General features: G+C 54.2%; 1 protein-coding gene across 5 annotated transcripts in view; it reads right to left on the bottom strand.

Annotated features, from left to right (window-relative positions):
* Positions 1-14,076, bottom strand: part of INPP5A (inositol polyphosphate-5-phosphatase A) — a 174,662-nt gene that overhangs the window by 52,052 nt on the left and 108,534 nt on the right. For all 5 annotated transcript variants that reach the window (XM_064595491.1, XM_064595490.1, XM_064595492.1 and 2 more), the window contains one exon: positions 3,895-3,998. In XM_064595491.1, the coding sequence (XP_064451561.1) occupies positions 3,895-3,998 (104 nt within the window). The remainder of the gene's footprint in view (positions 1-3,894; positions 3,999-14,076) is intronic.

Raw genomic sequence — 14,076 nt, 5'->3', positions numbered from 1 at the left:
GCCCGGTGAGGCTTCCCTGCATGACATCCTAGTGGAAACGCACACTCATGCACACGCACACACATGCACACGTGCACGCACACATCCACAGCGGTCCTGCACCCGGGAGGGACGGCGATAGGAACCAGTGCCTCCGTCACAGGCTGGGGGTTCCCTCGAATGTCGACTGATCTGTTTCATCCCATGCACGTGCAGAAACTTTCTGGTCACCAGGCACCTTCCGAAACCTCCCTGCGGGCGACCGCGTAGGGACAGCAGTGGCCAGGTGCACGCCCTGCTTGCAGAGAGGCTGTCGCCAGGGAATGAAACCATGTCACACTGGGCTGGGGGGGGGGGTGCTGTGCCACATCGCTCACCTTGCAATATTAAGTCCCTGCTCAGACCCCCTGTTAATAGGATTCCTTTAGCCAGCAGATGGATGGTGAATGCAGGATGGTTCATCCACTAAAGGACAGCATAAATCAGCGCGGAGAAAAGGGAGGCTGTGGGGAGGTTATCCGCACGCAGCCTTGCCCGTGAAAGGCCCGCTTTGGAGCATTAGTGAAATTAATCCATCTTTCATAAGAGCCTGGAGCAGTCCCGGTGATCTACGGTAACAACCAATTTCTCACTACGGGCAAGAGGAAAAAAATGCCTCGGCCCTGATCGACTACACAAATCTGCTTTTTAAAAATGGTCTCACATTATCTGGAGTGCTGTTCCCAGAGGCAGCATTTGAAATTCATGCCGAGCCAAAAGCACCCATAAATCAGCAGAGAAAGTTTTGTTAGTTTTATATGCAGTGAGCTGTAATTATTTGGAATTGCATTATGCCTCCATCATGGTAATTACATTTAGATTATCCTTAAGCGAGGGTGATAAAAGAAGAGAAATCAGGCTTAGACTAATTCCCTCCCCCAAAATGTGTTCAAATAAAGCTAAAGGATTGGCTCAGAGGCCCAAGAGCAGGGCCGGCGCCAGGCGGGCACGCGCCCTGCAGCTCTGCTGCGTGGCACCCCGGGGCCCTGCCCGGCCGCAGCCTCAGGGAACGCAGACCTCTGCACACCTGAAAAACATTACCAATGGGATGCTCGAAGCATCAGGATTTTTGTTAAATAAGTTTTTCCTTCTGTTCACTAAGCCACGCTCACTTCTGCCACATCCACACGTTGACAGACCCCCCGGACCAGACACAACTTCTAACGCGGCAACATCACGTCAAACGGAGTAAGGACGGCGGCCCCAGGAAGGCCGGTGTCGCCGCTCTGGGGTCACCCGAGTCCCAGCAACACACTGCTCTCCAGAAGACAGACTGGGATCTGCCCAGTGACACCCCACCTTTCCTTCCAGAAAACCTTTCCCTTGCCTGTGGATGGGACCGTGGTCACCTGGGACGCCCCGCACTCCTCCCACGGGGGAGAGGCGGCCGCTGGCTGTCATCCACCCCCTCGGAGCCACCTCACAGACACTGAGGCCCCTGGGGGCGTCTGCCCTCTGGGGGCTGTGCAGGACGTGGGACGCCATAGCCGAAGCCCTAGACTTCGTCTGACCCCCCCACGCTGACCCCAAGCCTCCTCACGCACACGGCCTGGGCCAGCAGAGGGAAGGGTCGGGATCCGGGGCCAGGCCGCAGGGCCCCACACGTGCCGCGGTCTAGGGAGCCAGTTTGCAGATGCCAGGCCCAGAGGACAGCCTGAGGGCCGGGGGGCAGGGAGCCCCTCAGAAGGAGGCCTGCTGTCCTGCAGGGATGGACAGAGCTTTGGGGGCTCAGCAGGCGTCCGGCTCCTCCTGGGGCGTCCTGCGTGGGGCAATGCTTTGCTCTCTTTCTTCTAGTGCCAGAGGGACGTGGCACCTGCCACGTAGGTCTCTGGGAGCATCACAGCTCATGGCCGACCGGTTCCGGGGGCCTCCAGGGACCTGGGCTCTGAGGACGAGGATGAGAGAACCTGTGGTGGGAGGAAGAGGGACCTGGGAGGTGAGCACCACACACAAATCCATCACAAACGGAGTGATCGGCGCGTGTCCTGCCCTTGGGGAGTGAGTGTGGGCTGTGCAGCAGACACCAAGCCCCCCGCTGCACGGAGCTCCCCCTGCGCACGCAGAGCTGCTCAGCTCTTCCGCGTGGAGGCTGGGCACCGTGAGCCACTCGCTCTTCAGCAAGCGCCAGTTGACAGCCTTCGGGCGGCCGGACGCTGCCAACAGACGGCACTGCTGGGGGCAGCCTCAGACGTGCCCCCACCCTGCCCTCATGTCATCACGCCATGGGCCCCCCAGAGTCCTGCCTCTCCCAGGTGCACGGCCCCTCATGTCCATCCCTCTGGGGCACACCCCAGCCAGCCACCAGGCGCAGGTGAGTGCCCTCGTGGGCTGGGATGTGCTCTGGGCTGAGGACGGAGGAGCCAGGCGACCCGGGGTCTCTGGCACAATCACTCGGGCTGATGAAACAGAGCAGAAGAGGCAGCTGAGAGGAGCCTGGGGGCTTCTCAGCCGCTGGGTGCCATGGGACACCCCTCAGAGAAGACGCAGGGGTACCTGCTCCCAAACCTCCCTGAGCACCTGTTAGAGCTTGATCTCCCTGCTGTGGAGAGCTTGCTCTCTCCAGCCCACTGTCCCCACTAGGGCCCGTGGTCACTCTCAGTGGCCCCGCTCAGCTCTGAAGCTGACTCTGTGGCCCTGGGCATCTCCAAGGGGACAGCAGCCCTGGACGGATGTTCAGGGAGGACTGCCAGGATTCACTCCGCTGCTTCCAGAGCTTTCTGGCCATGCTGCAACGTCAAGAGGAGCAGAAGACAGTGGGGGCTGGGGCAGCCAGGACAGAGGCCGGCCCCCGACACTGCGTCCTTGGCTCAGGGACGAGCAATGAGGCAGCTGCACCCATCCTTCACAGTGTCCGCCACAATTCCCTCACCCCGGGCCTGGGTCATAAACAAGTTAATGCGCTTGCGGCCTTGCTGAAAACCAGCTCCCAGCGCCGGTGGGCGTCTCCACGGACAGTGGGCAGTCCTCATGCAGGGGGCCCCGGCGGGGCAACGCTTCTTGCGCTGAGCCGACCTCTGCCGCGGCAGGGAGGTGGGCTTCACGGGCGAGTGAAACACACCGTCCCAATGCTTCAATCACAGACGCACCCTCCGTCAGGACTTCACGGAGGACGGAAGGGCACAGCGAGCAACTCTGGGTCAGTGCGTGACTCAGACGGCATTAGCAAGCTCCAAAATGCCGGCGGGCGTGTTTACTAGAACACCCGAATCCAAGATTATCTGTGCAGTGTAATGGCTGCATGCAAATAATAAAACCACACAAAAAGGCCCAAAACCCACTGGAAATCGATCAGCACGTCCTGGTTAACTGTCTGAGCATTGGGTGGTTAAGGAGCCCCTGCTGTCCCCGAGCTTCTGAGCTCCGTGGTGCGGGCACCCCCGGACACGGGGAGGGGGCACCCTCGGCGCTGGTTTTCGGCTGTGCCTCTGGCTGGCAGCACCCGAGGCTTTACCTGTGAGACGCCAGAGGGCCCGCCCAGCCTTCCCAGGGAAGACACGCCCGCGCGCCCCAGCACCGTGGCCAGATCCACCCGCTCCCGTCTAACACTTGCTGGGGGGCCCCTGGCCTCTCCAGGCCCCACAACGAACTGACGATTATCTTCCTGCCTCTCATGGGGAAGGTTACTCTGCCTGGAAATGAGGTTAGAAAATGTGATTCGTACAACGACAGACGACGCAGGTCCTCAGCCCCCACCAAACACCACCCAGATGGACCCACGTGGGCCTGAGAACCTCCCAGAAAGACCACCTGCTGCAGCATGCGGCAGCCAGGATGGGACCCCTCCCCGGAACACGAGGCCTTCAGCTCCGTCTCCTCACTCCCGAGGCGCGTGCTCTGAGGGGTAAGGGCGCCGGGGGGCCGGCGGCCGGGACACACCTCGGGGAAGTAGTCCTGCGGAAACTTCTCCTTCTCCAGCATGGGTGTGCTCTCCAGCGTGTCCGAGTAGATCTCTTTGCCAGTGACCTTTTTATACTTCTTGGCTGGAAAAGAGCAGAAGGGTGACATGAATGACCTCACGGCGGCACCCCACCCCGCGGGGAGCGCGGGGAGCCGCGGGGTGGGGAGGACCCGCTGCTCTGGGGGACGCCAGTGGCTCGTAAATTCCCACCCCACGACCTGGAGCCCGACACTCCACTTCATTATCCCCTAAGAGCTTCCAGCCTGCAGATTTACAAGGGCTAATTGGCATCCTCTGTCAAAACCGTGAATATATTTAGGACGGCTGCAGAATAACCGTTCACTCATACCTTAATACGAATTTACTTAATAACATCGATTTCCTCCTCACAGGCACCCGACATCACTCATGTCCAAGGAATAGCAGTTTTTCTGTGAGGTCGAGACACGGAGTACGGCATGGGCCGCTCCCCAGACCCCACGCCTGGACCAATGCCCCCGCGGACAGGGCTTGGTCTAGACCTTTCACATCCAGGCCCAGGCCTGCTTCTTTCCATCGCTCCACGCCCATGGTGGGGTCTCTCAAGTGGCACCCACAAGATGCCACGCAGGGAGCTCGGGCAGCAGCGGGCCCAGACGGCTGCTCCTGGGCTGGGAACACCTGGGACGAGGTGAAGCTCCCGGCTGTTAGGAGACTGCCAGGGGACAAGCGATGAAGTGTGCTGTCCGTTTCTGTGGTGGTCACGCTCCCTGTCCCCACCTGCAGCTCCTGGAGCACCACGGGCCCCACGGACCCACTGATGGGGGCAGAGAGTGGGAATGAGATACATGGGCAGTGTCTAGTGACAAAGCTCTGGGCACTGCGGGTTTGGGGGGAAAGGGAACCCCAGGTCAAAGCCAAACACTGGTGGGCAAGGACTCTGACAATCTGCCCCACCAGCAGGAGGCAGGATGGGACGTTTGGTGATGGAGGGAAATGAGGACAGAGCAGTGACGTGGAGCCATCCCCCAAAGGCCGAGCTGCACGCTCACTGTGCCCACTGTCTCTCTGGTCTTGCTCCCAAACACGGGGACGATCACCAAGGTGACTGGTGCATGTGGTTCTGTCCCCTCCCCAATCACCATGGCCTCCGAGGCCCGTGGGGGGACACAGGACAAACTCTCTCAGCCAGGAGGCTGGTGCCAGGCGGCAGGTGGGCACGGCTTGTGTCAATGAACAAGTGACCCCCACGTGGCCCACCACGTCCCATTCCCGACACCCACCACTGGAAATGGTGCAGAAGTGTGTCCATCGCGGGACGCACTTCCTGGAGCTACACATCCGTGTCCGTGGACGGACAGCATTTATCAAATACCGCACCGGGGGGCAGTGTAAGCGCCCATCTGAGAAGGCTGCGGGCCACCTGCCCTGGCACGGGGGGCTCCGCAGGGGAGCTAACCACTCCCGGGATGGCGGGCCTGGGCGCCCCACCCGCAATGGGACGGTTTTCTCGTGGCCTCGGCCCGCAGTGTGGGCTTCCTGATGTGCCTCACCCTCCTCCCGTCCCTCCCTGGGCCTTCTCGAGCTGCCTCCTTTTGCCACCGACGCCCAGCAAGGGCCCAGCTGTCCCTCCAGCGGTCAGCACCTGGAGCCAAGCCTGAGTCACAACACCGGGCCGCCGGGGGCACCCACTCCTGTGCTGCAGGGGGTGGATGCCCCCAGGACGGACGCCCACGGTCCTCCACAAGCCACGCGGTCCGCAGCGTGTCAAGGGGGAAGGGGAGAAGAGACTGTCGCGGAGAGACAATTCTGCTTCAGATGAAAACCCTCGTTGCCGTAAGAAAGAGGAAGAGGCTGGGGGAGTCAGAGCAAAAGGAGGCCTTCGTGCTTCGTCCTTTGGCTTAGAGCAGTGTCAGGAGTAAGAACACTGAATGGGAAGCGCCCCGCCCTCCCCAACAGTCTGTCCCCCGCTGACACGGCGCGTGTGCTTACGCCGTTAGGCGCTGAGGTCCGTACCGGAGGTCAGGGCCCCCTGTGTGCTGCGTGTTCCCAGGGCTCTGACAACTGCGCCGTGTCCTCGGGGCGTCGCCCACTCCCCCGCCCTCCCCAGCCCCTGCAACACAGACCACTTACACCCTCTGTCTCCCGCCTTCCCTTACTGTCCTCTTGCTGCCTTTTCCCACCAGCTTCTTTCACTCAGAAATATGGATTTAAGGTTCTTCTGTCTTTCTGTGGCTTGCTGGCTCATTTCATTTTATTGCTCTGTAATATTCCACTGTGTGGATGGACCACAGTCCACTTATCCATTCACCTAGAAAGGACATATTCTGGTTCCTTCCAGTTTTTGGTGATTATGAATAAAGATATTATAAACATTTCTGTAGGTTTTTGGGTGGACCTAAGTTTTCAACTCCTTCGGGTAACATGCCAAGCAGCAGGATTGCTGGACTGTGCAGTAAGCCTACGTTTAGTCTGTAAGAAACTGCCACACTGTCCAAAGTGGCCACACCATGCTGCATCCCCAGCAGCCGCGGGTGGGAGCTCCTGCTGTTCCTCGTCCTCCTGGCGTCTGGGACCGTCAGCGCTCTGGATGGTGGCCGTTCCAACGGGTGCGTGGTGGTGTCTCCTTACACACGATGTGGAGCCTATTTTCAGTTTGATTTGCCATCCGTACCTCTTCTTGATTGAGATGTCTGTTGAAATTTTTTAATTAGATTGTTTTCTTATTGTTGAGTTTTAAGAGTTCTTTGCATATTTTGGATTATCAGATGTGTCTCTTGCAAATATTTTCTCCCAGTCCATGGCTTGTCTTTCCATTCCCTTCACAGTGTTTTGTGCAGAGATTTTTAACTTTAACGAAGTCTAGCACATCAATTTTCCTCATGGACTGTGGTGCTGTATTTAAAAAGTCATCACCAGGATGCCTGGGTGGCTCAGTCGTTAAGCGTCTGCCTTTGGCTCGGGTCATGATCCCAGGGTCCTGGGATCGAGTCCCACATCGGGCTCCCTGCTCTGTGGGGAGCCTGCTTCTCCCTCTCCCCCTCCCCCTGCTGGTGTTCCCTCTCTCGTTGTGTCTCTCTTTGTCAAATAAATAAAATAAAATAAAATAAAATAATAAAATAATAAAATAATAAATAAAATAAAATAATAAAATAAATAAAATAAAATAAAAGTCATCACTAAACCCAAAGTCACGTACCATTTCTGCGTTACCTTCCAGGCATTTTATACTTTCATACCTTACACTTAGGTCTATGATCTGCTTTCAGTCAACTTTTGTGAAGGTGTGAGGTCTGGCTCGAGATTACTTTGCAATGGACGTCCAGTTGTTCCAGCACCATCTGTAAAAGAGACCATCTTTGCTCCATTGTGTTGCGTTTGCTCCTTTGTCAAATGTCAGTCGACTGTATTTATGGGGGTCTGTTTCTGGGCTCTACTCTGTGCCGTTGATCTTTTTGTCTATTTTTTTCACCAACACCATACTGTCTTAATTACTGTAGCTTTTATAGTGAGTCTTGAAGTCGGGCAGTGTCAGTCCTACAACGTTGTTCTTCTCTTTCAATATTGGGTTGACTATTCTGGGTCTTTTGTGTCTCCATGTAAACTTTGGAATCAATTTGTTGATGTCTACAAAGTAACTTGCTGGAATTTCGATTAAGATTGTACTGAATCAATGGATCAAGCTGGGAAGAACCAGTATATTAACAATGTTGAGTTTTCCTGTCCATGAACATGGGATATTGCTCCATTTACTTAATCCTCTTTGATTTCTTTTCAGCAAAGTTTTGTAGTTTTCCTCATATTAATCTTGTACATATTTTGCTAGATTTCTTTTTTTTTTTTATTTATTTGACAGAGAGAAAGACAGCCAGAGAGGGAACACAAGCAAGGGGAGTGGGAGAGGGAGAAGCAGGCTTCCCGCGGAGCAGGGAGCCCGATGTGGGGCTCGATCCCAGGACCCTGGGATCATGACCTGAGCCAAAGGCAGACGCTTAACGACTGAGCCACCCAGGCGCCCCTAGATTTATTTCTAAGTATTTCTTTTGTGCATGTGCTAATGTAAATGGTATTTCGTTTTTAATTTCAAATTGCACCCATTTAGTGTTGGTAGAGCAAAGTCACCGACTTTTGTATATTAGTTTTGTATCCTGCAACCTTGCTTATTTGTACCAGTTTTTGTTGTTGATGATTCTCTCAGATCTTCTATATAATCATGTCATCTGAGAACTAAGAGAGTTTTAATCCTTGCCATCCTTTATTTCCTCTTCTTGTCTTAATGCACAGCCAAGATTTCTGGTGCAATGTTGAAGGGAAATGGTGACAGTGGACATCCTGACTTAAGACCAGAAGCATCTAGTTTCTCACCATGACGTGTGATATGGGATGTAGGTTTCTCTAGCTGTTCTTTACCAAGTTGAAGTAGTTTGCGGAGACTTATTATGAATTGGTGTCAGACTTAGTCAAATACTTGTTCTGCATCCATTGACATGATCATGCGGCTTTCTTCTTTAGCTTGTTGATATGATGTATTAGATTAACGGATTTTCAAATATAGAACCAGTCTTGCGTACCTGGAATAAATCTCAATTTGTCATGCTGTGTGATTCTTCTCACATGCTGTTGAATTCAAGTTGCTAATATTATGTTGAGGATTTTTGTATTTTATGTTCATGAGAGCTACTGGCCTATGGTTTTCTTTTTCTGTAATGTCTCCCTTTGGTTTTGGTATAAGGTAATGTTGGCCTCACAGAAGAAGTCAGAATGTTTTCTCTCTGCTTCTATTTTCTGAAAGAGATTATAAAGAATTGGAATAATTTCTTCCTTCAATGTTTGGTAGAATTCATAGTGAAACCATCAGGCCTGGTGCTTTATTTTTTAGAAATTTATTAATTATTGATTCAATTTCCTTAATAGACAAAAGGCCTATTCAGATTATCTAGTCCTCCATGTATGAGTTTTGGTCAATTGTATTTTTCAAGGAATTGGCTCATCTAAATCATCAAATTTATAGGCACAGACCTGTTCACAGTATAACTTTATTATCCTTTCAATGTCTATAGCGTCAGTAGTGATGACCCCTCTCTCATCTCTACTATTAGTAATTTGTGTTTTCTTTCTTCCTTGGTTAGCCTGAGTATTGATCTTTTCAAAGAATCAGCTTTGGGTTTTGTTAATTTTCTCTACTGAGTTCCCGTTTTCAATTTCATTGATTTATGCTCTAATTTTTACGATTTCTTTTCTTATGATTTGGATTTATTTTGCCCTTCTTCTAGCTTCCTAAGGCAGAACCTTAGATTATTGATTTTAAATCTTAACCTCTTTTCTAATACATACATTTGATGCTACAAATGCACTGCTTTCACTACATCCCACAAATTTTGATAAGCTGTATTTCATTTTCATTTAGTTCAAAATATTTTTAAAATTTCTCAAGACTTATTCTTTGACTCATGTGTTATTTAGAAGTGTATTGTTTCAGGCGCCTGGGTGGCTCAGTTGGTTAAGCGACTGCCTTCGGCTCAGGTCATGATCCTGGAGTCCCGCGATCGAGTCCCGCATCGGGCTCCCTGCTCGGCAGGGAGCCTGCTTCTCCCTCTGACCCTCCTCCCTCTCCTGCTCTCTGTCTCTCATTCTCTCTCTCTCAAATAAATAAATAAAATCTTTAAAAAAAAAAAAAAGAAGTGTATTGTTTCATATCCAAGTGTTAAAGTAAAAAACAAATAGAGACCAGCCTTTAAAGTTCCCTGAGCAGACAAAGCCAGTTTAGTCATACAAACAAAAGGTGAAATTAGCTTATTTTGCAAGGCTAACTTACACTGGGTCATTCCTTGCTTTGCCTCTAAAAATCTGTTTCCCAAGGTTGATATGAGGTAACCACTAACCACTCCCATCATTTAAGAGAATTCTAATATCATAACCAATCACTGCGAAGAATAAAATCACTGTGTCCACACCACTTGAGCTGTTTTACAACAATATACCCCAGAGCCCCACTCCATGTTTTGGTTGGAATGCTTGGGTTTGCAAACTGTCTTGTTGATGTGTGCACAACAAACTTTTACTAATTATCACTTCAGTGATTCATTGGTTTTACTTCTGTTATTTCTGAACTTTGACACAAGTATTTTGGGATTTTCTAGCTATCTTTCTGTTACTGATTTCTAGTTAAATTCCATTGTGGTCCAAGAGTATACTTTGTATGATGTCTGTTCTTTTAAATTTGTTGAGGAGTATTTTATGGACCAGAATGTGGTCTACCATTGTAAATGTTCCATGTGAACTTGAGAAGAATGTGTGTTCTGCTCCTGTTGGAGAGAATATTCTATAAATGTCAATTAAATTCCGTTGGTTGATGGTGCTGTTGAGTTGAACTATGTCCTTACCAATTCTCTGCCTGCTGGATCTGTCCATCTCTGAGAGAGGGGCACTGAAGTCTCCACCTGTGACAGTGGATTCATCCATTTCTCCTGGAAGCTCTCTGTTTTTCCCTTGTGTGTTGTGATGCTCTGTTGTTAGGTGCGTACACGTGAAGAACTATTATGTCTTCTTAGAGACTTGACCCCTTTATTGTTATGTAATAAATAGCCTTTATCCCCGGTAACTCTCCTTGCTCTGAAGTCTGCTGTATCTGAAATTATCATTGCTACTCTGGCGTTCTTCTGATTAGTATTAGCATGGTCTATCTCTCTCCACCCCTTGACCTTTAACCTTTATGTGTCTATGTATTTTAAGTGGGTTTCTAGCAGACAACACATAGTTGGGTCTTATTTTTTTTAACCACTCTGACAGTTTCTGTCTTGTAACTGGTATATTTGTACCACTGACATCTAAAGTGAACTGTGATAGAGTTGGAGTAAGATGCTCCCTATCAGTACCTTCTCCATCTGTTGCCTTTGTTTCCTGTGTCTTTTTTGTCTTTCCCTCTTTTCTGTAGACTTCTCTGGTTTAATTGAGCATTTTATATGATTCCATTCTCTCTCCTCTATTATTAGCATGTCAACTGTGTATTATTTTAAAATTTTTTAGTGGTTGCCATAGTTTGCAATACATATTTACCACCGATCCAAGTCCACTCTCAACGTAGCACTGTATTCCTCCACAGAAGTGCAGGTTCCCTGCGACAGAGTCCCCAGCTCCTCTCTCCCATCCCTCCTGACGTCGCTGTTACTCATCTCACTTATCCATAAGCTACAGGCACCCATCATGTTGTTGCTATGGACACTCTGAACAAAAGTTATCTGTCAGATTAAGAATAACAGGAAATGAAATATTTTGCCTTCATTTACTCCTTCTCTTAACTTTCTTTCTTAATGTACATCTAAGCATCTGATCTATATCAGGGGTGTTTCCTGGAGGGACTCAGAGGCTAACTTTTCCTCCCATGCCCTGTTCTCGTCTCCTCTGTAGTCTCTGCGCTCTTGTGAGACTCCTCCTTAAACAGAGGGTGAGCTTGGAGACTCTCTGCCATGACACCTGGTGTGACGATGGGCGCTGCGGCTGGGGGGAGGGACACCGTTGTACAGTCTGGTGACCCTGCCTCGCCCCTAGGCCAGCATGAGCCCAGGCTGCAACCTTCTCACGTGCTCTCAGCACCACGGCCCCTCAAGCACGACAGCAAGGCCAGCGGAGGCTGATGCTGCCCACCTGCCTGCCCCAGGCCTGCTGGGCAGCTCTGGTGACATGGCTGTCCTCGCGGGCATGCCTTTCAGGAAGAACAAAGGACTCTAGACAACTTCCAAACAGCCCCTTCCCTCTCCGCCTGCCAGAAGCACGAGGGGGTTTTTCTCTGATCTTCACCGTAACAGTATGGTGGGGCTCCTACAGCCAAAGTTCACCAAAGAGTGGTGGGGGGGGGGGGGCAAGGGGCAGCTCTCGCAAGCCTCCAGCTTTGCACGCCCCTCCCAGCGGCTCCCACCTGCACTGGCTCCCGGAAGCTGTGGCTCTCAGGGTCTGCCTGCCTGTCCCTCCAGGGTGGCGGCAGCACCAGCCCTGTGGCCTCGCTTCTCTGAGGGATCGGAGGGACTCGCCCTGCTCCGTTTGCTCAGCACCATCCACGCTCTTCAGGTGTCGGACCAGAAACTCACGTCCCTTTCACCCCTCTTCATCCACACCTTCTGGGAGTCCTCAAATTTCTAACTGGGTACTAAATTCAGGCTATTCTTAAAAAGTTTATTCAAGCTTTTCACAAATTTGAGACTGTTTCTGCTGTAACTTAGGTGGAAGCATAAGGAGGAGGCAAGAAGAGCGGGGCTCCTGCTCCCGAGACCTGCCGGGCCTGCGCCCTGCTCTTGTGCTGTGGGTGCTGATGACGCGTCCAGCCGCTGGCGTGTCCCCAGAAACAGCACACACCCCTCGCGCGACCACCACCACCGTCTCCACTCTCATCACTGGCAACACGGGGGCCCCTCGGAAGGTTTGCTGGAGGCAAAGGTACATCCCAAGTACAGCTCCAAAGAAACCCCGGGCTAGCGGGGTACGTTATGACCGATCTGAGCTAGCGGTAAAATGTGTTTGGAACCGGTGACTCGAAGGGAAAAGGTCAGCAGACCGGCTCTGTGCCTAAGCTCGAAGAACAGGCTCATGAGAGGCCTCACACCGTTCTGCTTCCAGCCCCACCTGGAGCGCGCGGGGTCTGAGCGCCTACCCTCTGCTCCCTCTCACCCACAGCCCTGCTGCTGGAGAACACGGCCCGGGGCGTCCGGGGTCTGTTAACATCGTGGGGACCGTGGCCTCTGGCCTGTCTCTCGCCAGGGTTGCAAGGCTACTCAAAGCACGTTCCTCGGTGGGAAAGCCCCGTGCTTGCGTTTAACACTGTGCAAAGAATCCTCAGCAACACGGCCAATGAAGAATCATCCTGCTGGCTGGAGTCCTGTTCCTGACACGGATGAAATCACTACTCAAGTAGCCGCTTAGGGAAGACTCTGCCTCTGCATCTCCCAAGAGGTGATCTGTCTCCTAAGCGAGCAAAGATAATGAATCTGAGCAACCTGACATAATTAGCTGCCGTCCACAGTTATTACGACTTCGGTGACACCTCAAATTACTGGGATCTGGCTCAGGAGCCCACGTGCGGTCAGGGGACTCGCGTGCGAGCAGGTGCGGCAGGCGGACTGTGCGGAGACGCAGACGCGAGGCCGCGCCTTCAGGAGCTCAGAACGAACCTCCTCCGCGCAGCACGCGCGCCCCAGAAACGCGGGGCACTTTTCACTCCCCCGCCAACGTCGGCTCATTTTAAAGACGCCCCCTCCCGCGCTGCTCTTCATTTTCTCCCATTTGACACAGACACGAGGCCCATCCTTGCCCCCCCGCCCCGCACTGCGCTGTAGGAGAGCCAGGGTCCCCAGCCGGCCCGCCCTGGGAGCAGGCGGGGAGCGGGATGCCGGGCGGGGCGGGGTCCCGGGCGGGGCGGGGTCTGGGGTCCTGGGCGGGCGGGGTCCGGGGCGGGGTCCCGGGCGGGGCGGGGGCGGGGTCCCGGGCGGGGCGGGGTCTGGGGTCCTGGGTGGGTGGGGCCCGGGGAGGGGTCCCGGGCGGGGCGGGGGCGGGTCTGAGGCGGGGCGGGGTCTGGAGTCCTGGCCGGGCGCGGTCCGGGGCGGGTTCGGGGGGGGGGGGCGAGGGCGGGGTCCCGGTCAGGGCGGGGGCAGGGTCCCTGGAGGGGCGGGGTCCGGGGCCCTGGGTGGGCGGGGTCCGGGGCGGGGTCCGGGGGCGGGGCGAGGGCGGGGTCCCGGTCAGGGCGGGGGGCGGGGCCCCTGGAGGGGCGGGGTCTGGGGTCCTGGGTGGGCGGGGTCCGGGGCGGGGCGAGGGCGGGGTCCCGGTCAGGGCGGGGGCAGGGTCCCTGGAGGGGCGGGGTCCGGGGTCCTGGGTGGGCGGGGTCCGGGGCGGGGTCCGGGGGCGGGGGTCCCGGTCAGGGCGGGGGCGGGGCCCCTGGAGGGGCGGGGTCTGGGGTCCTGGGTGGGCGGGGTCCGGGGCGGGGCGAGGGCGGGGTCCCGGTCAGGGCGGGGGCAGGGTCCCTGGAGGGGCGGGGTCCGGGGCCCTGGGTGGGCGGGGTCCGGGGTCCTGGGTGGGCGGGGTCCGGGGGCGGGGTCCCGGTCAGGAATGCCCCTGGAATCCAGAGGGCCTTGAGCACCAGGTTTGCACGAAGGCCCCTGGTTAGTGGCTGAGACCCTCTCACAGGGACGCCGGGC

This window comes from Mirounga angustirostris, unplaced genomic scaffold (genome assembly GCF_029215605.1).
Source record: "Mirounga angustirostris isolate CCGP_5_RB_7025 unplaced genomic scaffold, mMirAng1.0.hap1 SCAF_6, whole genome shotgun sequence".
Classification (NCBI taxonomy): Eukaryota; Metazoa; Chordata; class Mammalia; order Carnivora; family Phocidae; genus Mirounga; species Mirounga angustirostris.
This window is presented reverse-complemented; position numbering and strand designations above follow the sequence as displayed.